The sequence below is a fragment of the Salmo salar genome, chromosome 14 (assembly GCF_965601325.2).
Source record: "Salmo salar chromosome 14, fSalSal1, whole genome shotgun sequence".
Classification (NCBI taxonomy): Eukaryota; Metazoa; Chordata; class Actinopteri; order Salmoniformes; family Salmonidae; genus Salmo; species Salmo salar.
In genome coordinates this window covers 86421108-86440397 of record NC_138304.1, presented here as the reverse complement: position 1 = coordinate 86440397, position 19290 = coordinate 86421108, and the positions used below count along the sequence as shown (strand labels likewise).

The 19290-nt window shown below is 45.1% G+C and overlaps 1 protein-coding gene across 9 annotated transcripts in view; it reads left to right on the top strand.

Annotated features, from left to right (window-relative positions):
- The window catches only part of map7d1b (MAP7 domain containing 1b), a 54697-nt gene that overhangs the window by 11545 nt on the left and 23862 nt on the right, over positions 1-19290 (top strand). For all 9 annotated transcript variants that reach the window (XM_014142617.3, XM_014142614.3, XM_014142618.3 and 6 more), the window contains exon 2: positions 18177-18467. In XM_014142617.3, coding sequence (XP_013998092.2) covers positions 18177-18467 — 291 coding nt within the window. The remainder of the gene's footprint in view (positions 1-18176; positions 18468-19290) is intronic.

Below are 19290 nucleotides of genomic sequence, written 5' to 3'. Positions count from 1 at the left end.
TTGGAGTCACACTCAAAATTAAAGTGGAAAACCACACTACAGGCTGATCCAACTTTGATGTAATGTCCTTAAAACAAGTCAAAATGAGGCTCAGTAGTGTGTGTGGCCTCCACGTGCCTGTATGACCTCCCAACAACGCCTGGGCATGTTCCTGATGAGGTGGCGGATGGTCTCCTGAGGGATCTCCTCCCAGACCTGGACTAAAGCATCCGCCAACTCCTGGACAGTCTGTGGTGCAACGTGGCGTTGGTGGATGGAGCGAGACATGATGTCCCAGATGTGCTCAATTGGATTCAGGTCTAGGGAACGGGCGGGCCAGTCCATAGCATCAATGCCTTCCTCTTGCAGGAACTGCTGACACACTCCAGCCACATGAGGTCTAGCATTGTCTTGCATTAGGAGGAACCCAGGGCCAACCGCACCAGCATATGGTCTCACAAGGGGTCTGAGGATCTCATCTCGGTACCTAATGGCAGTCAGGCTACCTCTGGCGAGCACATGGAGGGCTGTGCGGCCCCCCAAAGAAATGCCACTCCACACCATGATTGACCCACCGCCAAACCGGTCATGCTGGAGGATGTTGCAGGCAGCAGAACGTTCTCCACGGCGTCTCCAGACTCTGTCACGATGGTCACGTGCTCAGTGTGAACCTGCTTTCATCTGTGAAGAGCACAGGGCGCCAGTGGCGAGTTTGCCAATCTTGGTGTTCTATGGCAAATGCCAAACGTCCTGCACGGTGTTGGGCTGTAAGCATAACCCCCACCTGTGGACGTCGGGCCCTCATACCACCCTCATGGAGTCTGTTTCTGACCGTTTGAGCAGACACATGCACATTTGTGGCCTGCTGGAGGTCATTTTGCAGGGCTCTGGCAGTGCTCCTCCTGCTCCTCATTGCACAAAGGCGGAGGTAGCGGTCCTGCTGCTGGGTTGTTGCCCTCCTACGGCCTCCTCCACGTCTCCTGATGTACTGGCCTGTCTCCTGGTAGCGCCTCCATGCTCTGGACACTACACTGACAGACACAGCAAACCTTCTTGCTACACCTCGCATTGATGTGCCATCCTGGATGAGCTGCACTACCTGAGCCACTTGTGTGGGTTGTAGACTCCGTCTCATGCTACCACTAGAGTGAAAGCACCGCCAGCATTCAAAAGTGACCAAAACATCAGCCAGGAAGCATAGGAACTGAGAAGTGGTCTGTGGTCCCCACCTGCAGAACCACTCCTTTATTGGGGGTGTCTTGCTAATTGCCTATAATTTCCACCTGTTGTCTATTCCATTTGCACAACAGCATGTGAAATTTATTGTCAATCAGTGTTGCTTCCTAAGTGGACAGTTTGATTTCACAGAAGTGTGATTGACTTGGAGTTACATTGTGTTGTTTAAGTGTTCCCTTTATTTTTTTGAGCAGTGTATTTGTACTTAAGTACTTCACACCACTGGTCACACACACACACACACACACACACACACACACACACACACACACACACACACACACACACACACACACACACACACACACACACACACACACACACACACACACACACACACACACACACACACACACACACACACACACACACACAGTTAAACAGAGGTAGAGTTGAATTTCTCATTTGAATTGATTGAATTTCAATTCTCAACTAGGGGCCTCTCATCTTATTTAAATAATTAGTATTGAGTATCTGTCTGACGTTTAATATTACATCTCAGTGGTCTGTTTTAACATTAAAAGGCTTACCTTGGCCGTTTTTATTATGTTGAATGGCATAAAAGAAGGAACACTTTGATAAAGTGCTGATTGAATCATACTTCGGTCCCTAGTTAGGTTGAGACAACACTGTGTGATCAGACAGACAGCCATGTTAAGCAGTGAGACTGGCATGCCCTGCTGGCCTGGCCCAATATGGCCTCACTTGATACCATGAAAAATGTCCCATCACCTTTCACCGTCCACACTCTGCCAAGCCACAGTCACTCTGCTAGCTGTATACTTCTGGCCCTTCTTTGGACACTGTGTTAACAAACCTCCAGATGAGCTTCAATGCCATACAACTCTCCTTCCATGACTTCCAACTGCTCTTAAATGCAAGTAAATCTAAATGCATGCTCTTGAACCGATCGCTGCCTGCACCTGCCCGCCCGTCTAGCATTACTACAACTACAAATACCTAGGCGTCTGGTTAGACTGTAAACTCTCCTTCCAGACTCACATTAAGCATCTCCAATCCAAAATTGAATCTAGAATCAGCTTCCTAGTTCGCAACAAAGCATCCTTCACTCATGCTGCTAAACATACCCTCGTAAAACTGACTATCCTACCGATCCTTGACTTCGCGATGTCATTTACAAAAGAGCCTCCAACACTCTACTCAGCAAATTGGATGCAGTCTATCACAGTGCCATCTGTTTTGTCACCAAAACCCCATATACTACCCACCACTGCGACCTGTATGCGTTTGTTGGCTGGCCCTCGCTTCATATTCATCGCCAAACCCACTGGCTCCAGGTCATCTATAAGTCTTTGCTAGGTAAAGCCCCGCCTTATCATTGCATGTCAGCAGCATACCACCCTGCATCCCACTGCTGGCTTGCTTCTGAAGCTAAGCAGGGTTGGTCCTGGTCAGTCCCTGGATGGGGGACCAGATGCTGCTGGAAGTGGTGTTTGAGGGCCAGTAGGAGGCACTCTTTCCTCTGGTCTAAACAATGCCCCAGGGCAGTGATTGGTGTGACAGGGCAGTGACACTCCCCTGTGTAGGGTGCTGTCTTTTGGATGGGATGTTAAACGGCTGTCCTGACTCTCTGAGGTCATTAAAGATCCCATTGCACTTACTGTAAGAGTAGGGGTGTTAACCCCGGTGTCCTGGCTAAATTCCCAATCTGGCCCTCATGCCATCTAATCATCCCCAGCTTACAATTGGCTCATTCATCCCCCTCCTCTCCCCTGTAACTATTCCCTAGGTTGTTGCTGTAAATGAGAATGTGTTCTCAGTCAACTTACCTGGTAAAATAATGGAAAAATAAATAAAATCACTGGGCACCATAGCAGCACCCATGTGCTCCAGCAGGTATATTTCACTGGTCACCCCCAAAGCGAACTCCTCCTTTGGCTGCCTTTTCTTCCAGTTCTCTGCTGCCAATGACTGGAACGAATTGCAAAAATCACTGAAGCTGGAGACTCATATCTCCCTCACTAACTTTAATCATCAACTGTCAGAGCAGCTTACAGATCATTGTACCTGTACATAGCCCATACCTCATCCCCATATTGTTTTTGGTTTTTTTGCTCCTTTGCACCACCGGTATCTCTACTTGCACATTCATCTTCTGCACATCTATCACTCCAGTGTTTAATTGCTAAATTGTAATTATTTCACCACTATGGCCTATTTATTGCCTTACCTCCCTAATCTTACTTCATTTGCACACACTGTATATATACTTTTCTATTGTGTTATTGACTATACGTTTGTTTATTCCAAGTGTAACTCTGTGTTGTTTGTGTCGCACTGCTTTGCTTTATCTTGGCCAGGTCGCAGTTATACATAAGAACTTGTTCTCAACTGGCCTACCTGGTTAAATAAAGGTGAAATAAAAAAAAGCTAGCTAGCTCTGCTCTCTGTTCTCTACAGGATGACCGACTTAATGAGTCCAAAAACACAACAGTGTTGATTGCATTACTCTAGGGAGTATCAGCTGTAGCTAGTCTCTATGAAGCAGGTTGTCTACTGTATATTGACTGTGTTTATGAGACCTAAGACTGTTTCTCAAGGTTTCTCATTGTCCAGGGATGTGCTTCTCACATGGCATGTTCTATTAGTCATGACTGTGAAGTGGGCTGTGATAAGCTATGTGAAGTGGGCTGTGATAAGCTATGTGAAGTGGGATGTGATAAGCTATGTTATATGTGCTTGCGTAGCATATTATACAGTATACACATGTATCACAGCTTTTTACACCTGCGGTGAGTGAGGGCTCCCAGGCGGAGCTAGGAAGTGGTGGTATGAGAATGTGTGGAGGCTTTACTGTATGTATGTTGCTGATTCTGCAGGACTGAACCCCACCACTCCAGATGTTCCCTCCTTAAACTGTCTATGGCCCCCTCCCCTCTCCTGCTGCAGTTTGGTCTTTGTGTTGTGTGTGTGTGTGTGGGTGTGTGTGTGTATATGTGTGTGAATGTGTGGGTTTGTGTCAGTAGGGAGAAGCCATGCTGAGGCAACAAAAAATAATGTAATAAGGCTAATGTTGTTCATATGAAAACAAATAGGAGCTAGCTGGAGCAACTGCTCTGGAATGCGTCCCATGACCTGATAGCATGTCAGCAGGAAATGACTAAACTCTTCCTCTGTTAATAGTGCTTTCCTTTTGATGAAAATATACACTTCAGTATCTCTCTCTGTCTGTCTCTCTCTCTCTCTTTCTGTCTCTCTCTGTCTTTCTGTCTCTCTCTTTCTGTCTCTGTCTTTCTAACACCAAACACACTTGAAGTCCCATATTTCTCTATTTAAATCGCATCTGTCTCCAGTATTATGTTCATGCAGCAACCCTTGTTTTCATTCCCATCATGCACTGCACTAATGACATCCCATCTATAGAGGATGTGTGACATAATGATGAGGTCATGGTCTGTCAGCCTCCATGGCTCCCCTACAGTCACCACACCCAGTCTATTTTCTCCCTGTCTGCCTCCCAAATGGCCCCCTATTCCCTACATATTGCACTACTTTTGACCGGCCCTGGTCAAAAGTAGTGCACTATAAAGGGAATAGGGTGCCATTTGGGATGCACCCTCCTGTAAAAGCTCCATCCATCTTAACGCCTCACCTCTTTTCTCTATCTTTGTCTGTTAATGTTTGCCAACACTTCCATAACATTTATTCTAACCATACTTCATCTGGTGAATGCAGAGCAGGAACATGTTGAATCATTGATGATTCCATTTATGATTCATGCTTTTCTCTATATTGTCTATCTGTGTGAGTGTGTAACCCAGTTCATGCTGACTGAAAGCCTCAGCAGAGTTGGAGTCAGATTGCCCTTGTTCGTTCCACAGGAGGACTGACGAGTCACGTTCCTCAGCCAGCTGTTGTCTACAGTTTCCTCTTATAGTTGCCTTCGGATCCATTCCCTCTAGAAAGAGATCCATGGCAGGCAGTCTATTCGAACCTTAGCACTCACATGAATCTCTGTAACCTCTCTGGCTCTTAATGGCACGGGATAGGGATGAAGAGTTTCCTACCATCAGTAGAGATCCTTGGCAGGCAGTCTAACCTTAGCATTCAGCTGATTCCCTCACACGAGTCCCTATAACTGCTCTGGCTCTCTTACTCGTTTAATGGCAGGGGATGGATGGGACGGATGGGGGTATTCCATATTGGGCTTCCATATTCCATATTGATGTAAAGTGTTGGTCCCACAGCAGCATCTCCAGCACTGATATAGGTAATGTGATGATACCAAAACGAAGCTCGCTGGAGGAGCCATTAGCCATGATTGTCAGTAAAGGCACCTGGATTGCTGCACTCTAGCAGTAGTCTAGGCCATGAAACAGAATGAGCAGGCTAGACTTGCGTACACGGCCTCTAGGCTGTCCCACAGACAGTCAAATCAAATCAAACTTTATTTGTCACATGCGCCGAATACAACAAGTGTAGATCTTACCGTGAAAGGCTTACTTACAAGCCCTTAACCAACAGTGCAGTTCAAGAAGAGTTAAGAAAATATTTACCAAGTAGACTAAAGTAAAAAGTAATAATAAAAAGTCAGTGTGCAGGGGTACACGTTAGTTGAGGTAATTTGTACATGTAGGTGGGGGTGAAGTGACTATGCATAGATAATAAACAGCGAGTAGCAGCAGTGTACAAAAAGGGGGTCAATGTAAATTATCCAGTGGTGATTTTATTAATTGTTCAGCAGTCTTATGGCTTGGAGGTAGAAGCTGATGAGGAGCTGCTTGCCGTGCAGTAGCAGATAAAAGAGTTTATAACTTGGGTGACTGGAGTCTCTGACAATTTTATGGGCTTTCCTCTGACACCGCCTATTATATAGGTCCTGGATGGCAGGAAGCTTGGCCCCAGTGATGTACTGGGCCGTTCGCACTACCCTCTGTAGCGCCTTACGGTCAGATTCCGAGCAGTTGCCATGCCAGGCGGTGATGCAACCGGTCAGGATGCTCTCAATGGTGCAGCTGTAGAACCTTTTGAGGATCTGGGGACCCATGCCAAATTTTTTCAGTCTCCTGAGGGAGAAAATGTGTTGTTGTGCTCTCTTCACGACTGTCTTGGTGTGTTTGGACCATGACAGTTCGTTGGTGATGTGGACACCAAGGAACTTGAAACCCGCTCATCTACAGCCCTATCGATGTTAATGGGGGCCTGTTCGCCCCGCCTTTTCCTGTAGTCCACGATCATCTCCTTTGTCTTTCTCACATTGAGGGAGAGGTTGTTGTCCTAGCACCACACTGCCAGTTCTCTGACCTCCTCCCCATAGGCTGTCTCATCATTGTCGGTGATCAGGCCTACCACTGTTGTGTCGTCAGCAAACTTAATGATGGTGTGGCAGACGTGTTGTTGCCTACTCTTACCACCTGGGGTTGGCCTGTCAGGAAGTCCAGGAGCCAGTTGCAGAGGGAGGTGTTTAGTCCCTGAGTGTGGTGTCAGGAAAATAACCTCACACTCAACATCAACAAAACAAAAGAGATGATCGTGGACTTCAGGAAACAGCAGAGGGAGCACCCCCCTAGCCACATCGACGGGACAGTTGTGGAGAGAGTAGAAAGTTTTAAGTTCCTCGGCATACACATCACGGACAAACTGAAATGGTCCAACCACACAGACAGCGTGGGGAAGAAGACGCAGCAGCGCCTCTTCAACCTCAGGAGGCTGAAGAAATTCGGCTTGTCACCAAAAACACTTTTACAGATGCACAATCGAGAGCATCCTGCAGGCTGTATCACCGCCTGATACGGCAACTGCTCCGCCCATAACCGTTAGGCTCTCCAGAGGGTAGTGAGGTCTGCACAACGCATCACCGGGAGCAAACTACCTGCCCTCCAGGACACCTACACCACCCGATGTCACAGGAAGGCCAAAAAGATCATCAAGGACAACAACCACCCGAGCCACGGCCTGTTCACCCCACTGTCATTCAGAAGGCGAGGTCAGTACAGGTGCATCAAAGCTGGGACCGAGAGACTGAAAAACAGCTTCTATCTCAAGGCCATCAGACTGTTAAACAGCCATCACTAACATTGAGTGGCTGCTGCCAACATACTGACTCAACTCCAGCCACTTTAATAATGGAAAAATGTATGTAATAAATTTATCACTAGCCACTTTAAATAATGCCACTTCATATAATGTTTACATACCCTACATTACTCATCTCATATGTATATACTGTACTCTATACCATTCACTGCATCTTGCCTATGCCGTTCTATACCATCACTCATTCATATATTTTTTTATGTACATATTCTTATTCATTAATTTACACTTGTGTGTATAAGGTAATTGTTGTGAAATTGTTAGGCTAGATTACTCGTTGGATATTACTGCATTGTCGGAAGTAGAAGCACAAGCATTTCGCTACACTCGCATTAACATCTGCTAACCATGTGTATGTGACAAATACAATTTGATTTGATTTGATTTGATGGGGTCGTGTTTGGCCACGCAGTTGAGGGTGAACAGGGAATACAGGAGGGGACTAAGTACACACCCCTGAGGGGCCCCATTGTTAAGGATCAGCGTGGCAGACATGTTGTTGCCTACTCTAACCACCTGTGGTTGGCCTGTCAGGAAGTCCAGGATGCAGTTGTAGAGGGAGGTGTTTTGTCCCAGAGTTCTTAGCTTAGGGATGAGCTTCGTGGGCACTATGGTGTTGAACGCTGAGCTGTAGTCAATGAACAGCATTCTTACATAGATGTTCCTTTTGTCCAGGTGAGAAAGGGCAGTGTGGAGTGCGATTGAGATTGCGTCATCTGTGGATCTGTTGGGGTGGTATGCGAATTGGAGTGGGTCAAGGGTGTCCGGGAGGATGCTGTTGATGTGATCCATGACCAGCCTTTCAAAGCACTTCATGGCTACCAACACGAGTGCCACGGGGCGGTAATCATTTAGGCAGGTTACCTTGGCTTCCTTGGGCACAGGGACTATGATGGTCTGCTTGAAACATGTAGGTATTACAGACTCGGTCAGGGAGAGGTTGAAAATGTCAGTGAAGACACTTGACAGTTGGTCCGCACATGCTTTGAGTACACGTCCTGGTAATCCGTCTGGCCCAGTGGCTTTGTGAATGTTTAAAGGTTTTATTCACATCGGCTACTTAGAGCGTTATCACACAGTCATCCAGAACAGCTGGTACTCTTGTGCATGCTTCAGTGTTGCTTGCCTCGAAGCGAGCATAAAAGGCATTTCGCTCATCTGGTAGGCTCGCGTCACTGGGCAGCTCGCGTCTGGGTTTTCCTTTGTTGTACGTAATAGTTTTCAAGCCCTGCCACATCCGACGAGTGTCAGAGCCTGTGTAGTAGGATTCAATCTTAATCCTGTATTGACGATTTGCTTGTTTGATGGTTCATCTGAGGGCATAGCGGGATTTCTTATAAGTGTCCAGATTAGTCTCCTGCTCCTTGAAAGCGGCAGCTCTAGCCTTTAGCTCAATGCGGATGTTGCCTGTAATCCATGGCTTCTGGTTGGGATATGTACGTACAGTCACTGTGGGGACGACGTTGTCGATGCATGTTTTGATGAAGCCGGTGACTGAGGTGGTGTACTCCTCAATGCCATTGGATGAATCCCGGAACATATTCCAGTCTGTGCTAGCAAAACAGTCCTGTAGTGTAGCATCCGCGTCATCTGACCACTTCCGCATTGAGCGAGTCGCTGGTACTCCCTGCTTTAGTTTTTGCTTCTAAGCAGGAATGAGGAGGATAGAATTATGGTCAGATTTGCCAAATGGAGGGCGGGGGAGAGCTTTGGATGCATCTCTGTGTGTTGAGTAAAGGTGGTCTAGGATTTTTTTTCTCCTCTAGTTGCACGTGACATGCTGGTAAGAATTTGGTAAAACTGATATAAGTTTGCCTGTATTAAAGTCCCCGGCCACTAGGAGCACTGCTTCTGGGTGAGCATTTTCTTCTTTGCTTATGGCCTTATAGAGTTGGTTGAGAGTGGTCTTAGTGCTAGCTTCGTTCTGTGGTGGTAAACGGCTACAAATAATACAGATGAGAACTCTCTTGGTAGATAGTGTGGTCTACAGCTTATCATAAGGTACTCTACCTCAGGCGAGCAATACCTCGAGACTTCTTTAATATTAGACATCGCGCAACAGCTGTTATTGACAAATAGACACACACCCCCACCCCTTGTCTTACCAGAGGTAGCATCTCTGTTCTGCCGGTGCATGGAAAATCCTGCTTGCTCTATATTGTCCGTATTGTCATTCAGCCACGTCTCGGTGAAACATAAGATGTTACAGTTTTTAATGTCCCGTTGGTAGGATAATCTTAATAGTAGGCCATCAATTTTAATTTTGAACGATTGCATGTTAGCAAAAGAACAGATGGCAGTGGGATTTTACTCGCTCGCCTCCGGCTTCTCAGAAGGCTGCCTGATCTGCGACCCCTTTTCCTGCATCTTACACAAATCCCCAAAAATCGTACAAAATAGCACAATTGGCTGGGAGAATGTAAACGTCAGCCATGTTCTTTGGCACCAATACAACAACATATGGCTGTTGAAAGTAACTATACAGCAGAATTAACTCTGTGAAAAACAATATTTTAATTTCTTCTCGTTACTATTTTAACATAATCCAAATGTCTGAGTTAGCCTAAATGCTCTACCAGCACCATGGAAGTTAGTTGAAGCTTAATGAAGACAGAAATGTATGAAAGATTGTGGAGTGCTGCACATAGTGAGCATATATTTGAGCGCAAGTGCTCTGTAATTGAAAGGCTGCTTTAGAATATAAAATATTTTCTGAAAGCGCCCTTTCATTGAACTAAACTAAAGTAGTGTTTTTCCAAGGGAGACAGTGATTCGTTACAGTTGTTGGTCTTTCTGGTCTCTCTAGGACTGCTATGGCTGTGTTCATCTGGTGGCCTCTCTACAGGGGCAGTCTGCAGTTCAAACAACAACCAAGTGGATACCCCGCCACTGTTTTGGTAAACAGCTGAGGGATAGGGTTGGAGAAATGTAACCGCTCTCAAATTCATAGACAGAGCAATGGATGCAAGGACTGACCATCTGGTGGCATCTTTAAATAGCTACTGAGGTGGCTGGGTGATAATTCTAAAAGTTCAAAGGATCAGCCAATGTTTGTTTTATTGCTCCGTTTCCATTGTAGATGCTTGTGAGAGAGTTCTAAGATGCTTAAGGTGTTATTGATGTCTGAGAGTCATGGATGGGCCCTAGGGGATGGTTATGGTGCAGGTTGCGGCGTGAATGTCTGGACTCCCTGACCTTCTGGTTTACTTGGTTTTATAGTGGTCAGAGACTGTGTTGTCTGCCACTGATGGAGCTGGGAAAGTGATTGTAGAAGAAAGACTGTTGAATGTAGGCCTCATTGGAGCCATGTTGTCTCTTGTCCCAGTTGAGTTGTTGTTGATATATTGTTTATTATGACTGTCTATCTTTGTCTCTCTTTCTCCTCACTGGGGGTCACTGTCACTCTTACCATGTTGCCATCCATCCACAAACACTGTACACACACACTGTGACACACACACTGAGACACACACTGAGACACAAACACTGAGACACAAACACTGAGACACAGGGGAAGTGCACATACCAGGGATTCCTGAGGTCAGCCTGACCCAGATCCAGTATGCTGGTGCTCCTCCTCCCTCCCTCCCTCCCTCCCTCCCTCCCTCCCTCCCTCAGCAGACAGACCCTAAACTGCACACACACTGCCTCCGTCAAAAGCAGACCCCATTGCAGGCTCCACTTACAGTTCTTAGGCTAATGCAATGTGTAACATACCCAGAATGGACTTCTCTTGACTTGATCACAATTCTTATGTAACAACAATGATCTTGTCCTGGCCTGTGTAAAGCAGTTCACACATAGATTTGTTAATACTCTAATTTGCTTATAATTTCCACCTAGTTACTTATTACTTTATTTTTCTTTGGGATTTTTACTGTCTTATACCCACCGTCGGAGCATGCTTCCAGCCTCTGTGATTTTCCAAAGGTGCCACAGCAGAAACCCAGTCCCATGTATGGTTGACATTCTCCGTAGGGTGCACCGTGCTCCGAGCTGCTTGTCACTATTTTTAACTCCTGTGTCTGTCAGAGTGGCACAGAAACCTGAGATGGCCGGCTGCGGTAGAGGGGAGCAGAGCGGAAGAAGGGACGGAGTGGAGGAGGGTAGAGGGTGAATCTGCTAGATCTGTGTTTGTGTGTTCATTGGGGGCCTGTCACATGAATAGGCCTAGTTGATGAGACCTACACATGTTGAGTGGACTAGGAACATATCTGAAGGGCCTTTAAGACATGGAGCCGGAGCTCCTTATAGTTACTAAGATGAATTGTGTTTGACTACTTCCCTATGAAATTATAATGTACAGTATTTTGCTACAAAATTATCAGAATGATCAAATATGAACGGAAACTATTTTGGACTTGCCTGTACTCTTCCTATAAACAACCCAACTATACCAGACTTACAGATTGACTCACTAATGAAAACAACTTCAGTGTTTTTCTAACAGAACGTTCCACAATGTTCCTTCCACACAGTCTTTTCCTTTTGGAGTTTGTTTCTGATCTCTCCTTCCCTCTTGTCCTGCCCCTCCTTACACTTTTGGTTCCTTCCCTCTACGTCATTAAAGTCCAGAGATGAAAACACAGGGCCACACCCACACAAACATACTTATTACTGTAATAACCCCATAGCACAGTTTCAAAACCACCCCCAAATTTGACTTGGGATGAAGTCAGACTCTGTCATCCTCTCTCCCTCTGTTGTGTGGTTTTAGCTAAGTTCCTGTTTCTATGCAGAGAGTTCACAATAGCTTCTATTTTAGCTTTTGGAAAGTTGGACATTTTACCTTTTCATGTCTTTCCCAGTTGCGTGAGGGTTTATAGTTCAGTGACAGAGGTGTGCTCTGTCACCCTTCTCTCATGACAGTATAATAGCTGCAGGGTGTCTTCAAACTTTTCCTCACAGTTATCCAACAGACCTGGATATGCTTCTTGAACTCATGATAGTCCTTCACACTGTCAATGTAGTACTGTGGGGTGTTTCTTCACCTTTTCCCTCTCAGTGTATGGCACTCTCATTTAGGTCATATTTTGCGGTTCTTGTGATGTAATGTTCAAATATTCCAAGTTTACTCTCTCTGAAGGTTTATCGTACTATTCTTGCCAAATCACATTGTATTTTCTGGCAGTTACAAGTGGAGTGATTCTCTTTGCAGAAACCTGCAGTTGTTCTGTCATCTTGACAGATGATTCAATGCACATTATAAACTGGGTGGTTCGAGCCCTGAATGCTGATAAGCTGAAAGCCATATACCACGGGTATGACAACACATTTATTTTACTCTTCTAATTACGTTGGTAACCAGTTTATAATAGCACTAAGGCACCTCGGGGGTTTGTGGTATATGCCCAATATACCACGGCTAAGGGCTGTATCCAGGCACTCCGCGTTGCGTCGTGGTAAGAACAGCCCTTAGCCATGGTATATTGGCCATATACCACACCCCCTCAATTCTTATTTCTTAATTATCCTCCTATTAACCTGCTATGATTTCACCTCTGTGTTGCCATCCCTGGCTGGATGTGTGTACTGTAAATAGAGGCAGCTGGAGAGAGGCCCAGTGTTAATATGTGATTTATGGGGTTCAGTGAGTGTTTGTTCTCTGTCCCAAATGGCACCCTATTCCCAATATAGTGCACTACTTTTGACCAGATTCCTATGAGCAGGCCCATCCTCAGACCCTTGGATGGGTCTGAGGAGAGGGATACGCTCCCACTGTGAGCTTAATGTGAGTTAGAGAGCAGGCTGGATCCCTTCACACCTATATCACACAACAATATCCTTCTCTTTCTTTGTCTTGCTCCTTCTTTTCCTCTCTCTCTCTCTCTCTCTCCCTCTCCCCCTCTGTTCTTTTTTTGTCTCTCTTTCTTTCTTTTGTTGCCCTTTGAATCATTGTAGAGATGCACAATTTATCTTCTCCCTTGTTCTACTGAACCTCCCCCCTCTCTCTATCAATCTCTGTCTCTCTCTCTCTCTCTCTCTCTCTCTCTTCTCCTCCCTCGCTGTTCTCCATAGGTCTTTGTAGAGGTTTTCAATTTTTCTTCACCCTCCCCCCAATGCTCTCTCCTTCTTTCTCTCCTTTTCTCTCTCCCCCACCATGCGTCATTATGTCATAGTGCAGTTTGTCACTGTGAGCACCAGTGTTGCTGTTACAGCTAGGCCCAGACAGCAGCTGAATAGCACAGTCTACAGAGAGACACAGAGTCCTAGGTCCTGGTCAAAAGTAGTGCATTATATAGGGAATAGGGTTCCATTTGGGATACAGGCACAGTCAGAAGGAGAGCCAAGTGTAAAAACAACGTCTGATGAGGTATTAATACAGGATATGTTTTGGCTTCCTGTGACCTCTCTGTCACCTGTCCAAAGGTCAGATGTTAAGAAGCTTGGTCCAAGGACTGAAGATCAGAGCAAAGATTGATTATGCTTTATCATGCTTTTATTAGTGAATCCTATAGAGAATATGATATGTACTGTAACTTGACTTTGAATGCTACTGGTTATGTGTTACTGCAAAGTATCTGCCTGATGGTATGGTATTTCATTCCAATGGTTGATGTGCACACGTCACATTCTGTCGACTCATACATCCCAGTGTTTACCCTATATTAATTTAGCAGCAACAGGCCATGTCCACTACCATGCCCCCGCCACACCCACCTCCTAAGCCCCATTTTGTTCCAGAAAAAAAACCTGGAATGTCAAGTTGCAATGTTTATTTATAGCATTTGATGCATTGAGTCTTTTGGTGGTTTTAAACGAGGTACAGTGCGTTCAGAAAGTATTCATACCCTTGATTTATTCCACTTTGTTCCATTTTGTTGTGTTACAGCCTCAATTCAAAATGGATTAAATCTTTTATTTTATTTTATCACCCATGTACACACAAAAACCCATTATGACTAAGTAAAAACATGTTTTTAGAAATCTTGGAAATGTTAAAATGGGGGTGCATGACCCCGGACTCCCCCAGCAAAAGCAACCCCCCCCCCCCCCCCACACGCAAACGTTTGCTACCACTGCTGAAAAAAATCCTAGGGGAAACACTGCATCGGCGCCTCAGAGGGATAATGTTCCAGTTCCAGAACAGAGCTTGAGTAACCAGCAGCATATTTAGCATTTCAAGAGCTTTTGCAGAGGTTGGCACATCATTAATTAGCCATTCTAAATGTTACGTCAGCACTTTCCTTTTCAGAAAAGGCTTGGGACATGGTTATTCACAGGGGACTGGATCCTCACAGAGTTGGACTTGAAGCAGGAGAGGGGAACCTTGGGGCATTTCTGAGTTATGGCATCATTGACTTTGTAGTGACCTTGAACAAGCAAAGATAAACAGTATCATATATAAAATCCTGTAGAGGAGTCGATGTAATGCAATGTTGATTAAAAATGATATTCCCAATTAGCAAAAATATACTGCTTTAATAAAAAGTATAATACTTACACGGCGATGGTCCTTTTAGAGTGTTTGAGCACATAGAACTCTGTCCAGTTGTAGACAGAAATACCGATTGAGCGGACACTAACGTGTTTGGCTTTACCCCATCTAAAGACACCTAAAGCACCAAGAATAAAGGCAAGTCTTTAAACAAAAACACTACAGTCATGGCCAAAAGTTTTGAGAATGACACAAATATGAATTTTCACAAAGTCTGCTGCCTCAGTTTGTATGATGGCAATTTTCATATACTTCAGAATGTTATGAAGAGTGATCAGATGAATTGCAATTAATTGCAAAGTCCCTCTTTGCCATGCAAATGAACTGAATCCCCCAAAAACATTTCCACTGCATTTCAGCCCTGCCACAAAAGGACCAGCTGACATCATGTCAGTGATTCTCTCGTTAACACAGGAGTGAGTGTTGACGAGGACAAGGCTGGAGATCACTCTGTCATACTGATTGAGTTCGAATAACAGACTGGAAGCTTCAAAAGGAGGATGGTGCTTGGAATCATTGTTCTTCCTCTGTCAACCATGGTTACCTGCAAGGAAACACGTGCCGTCATCATTGCTGTGCACAAAAAGAGCTTCACAGGCAAGGATATTGCTGCCAGTAAGATTGCACCTAAATCAACCATTTATCGGATCATCAAGAACTTCAAGGAGAGCGGTTCAATTGTTGTGAAGAAGGCTTCAGGGCGTCCAAGAAAGTCCAGCAACCGCCAGGACCATCTCCTAAAGTTGATTCAGCTGCGGGATTGGGGCACCACCAGTATAGAGCTTGCTCAGGAATGGCAGCAGGCAGGTGTGAGTGCATCTGCACGGAAAGTGAGGCGAAGGCTTTTGGAGGATGGCCTGGTGTCAAGAAGGGCAGCAAAGAAGGCACTTCTCTCCAGGAAAAACATCAGGGACAGACTGATATTCTGCAAAAGGTACAGGGATTGGACTGCTGAGGACTGGGGTAAAGTCATTTTCTCTGATTAATCCCTTTTCCGATTCTTTGGGGCATCCGGAAAAAAGCTTGTCCGGAGAAGACAAGGTGAGTGCTACCATCAGTCCTGTGTCATGCCAACAGTAAAGCACCCTGAGACCATTCATGTGTGGGGTTGCTTCTCAGCCAAGGGAGTGGGCTCACTCACAGTTTTGCCAAGGAACACAGCCATGAATAAAGAATGGTACCAACACATCCTCCGATAGCAACTTCTCCCAACCATCCAAGAACAGTTTGGTGACGAACAATGCTTTTTCCAGCATGATGGAGCACCTTGCCATAAGGCAAAAGTGATAACTAAGCGGCTTGGGGAACAAAACATCAATATTTTGGGTCCATGGCCAGGAAACTCCCCAGACCTTAATCTCATTGAGAACTTGTGATCAATCCTCAAGAGGCGGGTGGACAAACAAAAACCCACAAATTCTGACAAACTCCAAGCATTGATTATGCAAGAATGGGCTGCCATCAGTCAGGATGTGGCCCAGAAGTTAATTGACAGCATGCCAGGGCAGATTGCAGAGGTCTTGAAAAAGAAAGGTCAACACTGCAAATATTGTCAATAAAAGCCTTTGACACTTATGAAATGCTTGTAATTATACTTCAGTAGTCCATAGTAACATCTGCCAAAAATATCTAAAGACACTGAAGCATCAAACTTTGTGAAAATTTATATTTGTGTCATTCTCAAAACCTTTGGGCATGACTATATTTGTGGTCCTGGCGACTGGACATTTTTTGGAACACCATTATTTTGGTCTTACTGAGATTTACTGTCAGGGCCCAGGTGTGGCAGAATCTATGCAGAAGATCTAGGTGCTCCTCTAGGCCCTCCTTGGTTGGTGACAGAAGCACCAGATCATCAGCAAACAGTAGACATTTCACTTCAGATTCTAGTAGGATGAGGCCGGGTGCTGCAGACTTTTCTAGTACCCTCGCCAATTCGTTGATATATATGTTGAAGAGGGTGGGGCTTAAGCTGCATCCCTGTCTCACCCTTAGGCCCTGCGGGAAGAAATGTGTGTTTTTTGCCAATTTTAACTGCACACTTATTGTTTGTGTACATGGATTTTATAATGTTGTATGTTTTCCCCCCAACACCACTTTTTTGAAATCAACAAAGCATGAGAAGACTTTGCCTTTGTTTTGGTTTGTTTGTTTGTCAATTAGGGTGTGCAGGGTGAATACGTGGTCTGTCGTATGATAATTTTGTAAAAAGCCAATTTGACATCTCTGTCTCTTTCTTTTTATCAGTCTACTCCTTCTCTCTCCCCCCCCTCTCTCTCAATCTCTTGTAAAAATCGACGTATTCCCTAACTTCCCTTGCCTTTGACTGTGTCTTGCTTAGTATTTTTGCTAAAGCTAGGCTGAGCCTTGTCTTCTTCTCACTGTGGGCCAAAACCTAGTTTGAGAAACAGACGCCTCACAAGTCCTCAACTGGCAGCTTCATTGAATAGTGCCCGCAAAACACCAGTCTCAACATCAACAGTGAAGAGGCGACTCCGGGAAGCTGGCCTTCTAGGCAGACTTCCTCTGTCCAGTGTCTGTTCTTTTGCCCATCTTAATCATTTATTTTTATTGGCCAGTCTGAGATATGGCTTTTTCTTTGCTACTCTGCCTAGAAGACCAGCATCCCGGGGTCACCTCTTCACTGTTGACGTTGAGACTGGGGTTTTGCGGGTACTATTTAATGAAGCTGCCAGTTGAGGACTTGTGAGGCGTCTGTTTCTCAAACTAGACACTCTAATGTACTTGTCCTCTTGCTCAGTTGTGCACCGGGGCCTCCTACTCCTCTTTCTATTCTGGTTAGAACCAGTGTTTGCTGTTCTGTGAAGGGAGTAGTGCACAGCGTTGTGCGAGATCTTCAGTTTCTTGGCAATTTCTCGAATGGAATAGCCTTCATTTCTCAGAACAAGAATAGACTGACGAGTTTCAGAAGAAAGTTCTGCCATTTTGAGCCTGTAATCGAACCCACAAATGCTGATGCTCCAGATACTCAACTAGTCTAAAGAAGGCCAGTTTTATTGCTTCTTTAATCAGGACAACCGTTTTCAGCTGTGCTAACATAATTGCAAAAAGGTTTTCTAATGATCAATTAGCCTTTTAAAATGATAAACTTGGATTAACTCACACAACGTGCCATTGGATCACAGGAGTGATGGTTGCTGATAATGGGCCTCTATACGCCTATGTAGATATTCCATAAAAAATCTGCCGTTTCCAGCTACAATAGTAATTTACAACATTAACAATGTCTACACTGTATTTCTGATCAATTTGATGTTATTTTAATGGACAAAAATGTTTGCTTTTCTTTCAAAAACGAGGACATTTTTAAGTGACCCCAAATTTTTGAACGGTAGTATATATATATATATATATATATATATATATATAATCTCGTCTTCAAACCTACCCTTTATGTATAATGTTTTATTTCCGTTCATTGATGAACGTTATCTCTGTGTTCCAGGTCTCCCCTCCACACCAGAGCCTCGGCCCATCCAGAATGAAGACAAGGAGATAATCAAGGACCTACTGACACCAGATGACTCAGACATTTCAGACCTCTCCCCAAACACAGAGTCCTGTCCCAAAACAGACCTCTCCCCAAACACAGAGATCTGTCCCAAAACAGACCTCTCCCCAAACACAGAGATCTGTCCCAAAACAGGGCCCACCTCAAAGACAGAGTCCTCCACCAAGACAGATGCCAGACCTGGCACCCCTGGGTCTAGTACCAGCCCCCAGCCTAAAAAAGGAGGTACGGTATACAACGTCTCACCTCTGAGCCCCAGAGAGAGAGAGAACCAGGAGGATAAGGAAATAGCCTGGGGTTACATATACAGTGTAATGTGTAGAGTAAGGGAGCTATTGAAGCTGGTCTACCTGTACACAGAGGGGAGAACCATCCAATGCTTCTGGTGATCAAATTGATCTTTAGTCATTACACACCCAATCAGACAGATGGCAATGGCTGAACCCCAAATCGTTTGTTGTGGATGGTACGGTATGCAGGAATAAGGAGGTGGGGTTTGAGGAGGAGGGGGGAGTCCTGAGGCCCTGTGTTGGGACAGGAGGACCTCAGGCTCAGGGAGTTTTCCTGAACACTCTCCAGCCTGTCTCTTCAGACTCCAGCCTTATAAGACTCCAGTACAGAAATTCACCCTTTGATGGTGGTGGGAGGAAAGAGCAGTTGCTATAGTTACGCCCGGGGCATACATATTACATAGCATGAAGTTTGAGCTCCTCAGAAAGAGATTGGCGTTACCCTAAGGCCCCGTTTCCAATACATACAGCTTTATCAAAACGAGCCCGGTCCACAGCCACCAAAATACAGTACATCTGTGGCTAGGCTGAAACAGGATTTGAAATGCATACAAAAATCCTTCCTCTGATGATGTTTGCGTTTATCAAAGTGGGTCAGAGTTAACATTGATAATTGCTGCAGACAGCAAAGGGTGCAAAATATATGATCACATGAGTTCCATTTGGGTTCACACAAACTGTTAAACTGTGGAGTAAATAACATTATAGCATCGCAGCGGGAGATGTCATCTGCGTCCCAAATTACACCCTATTCCCTA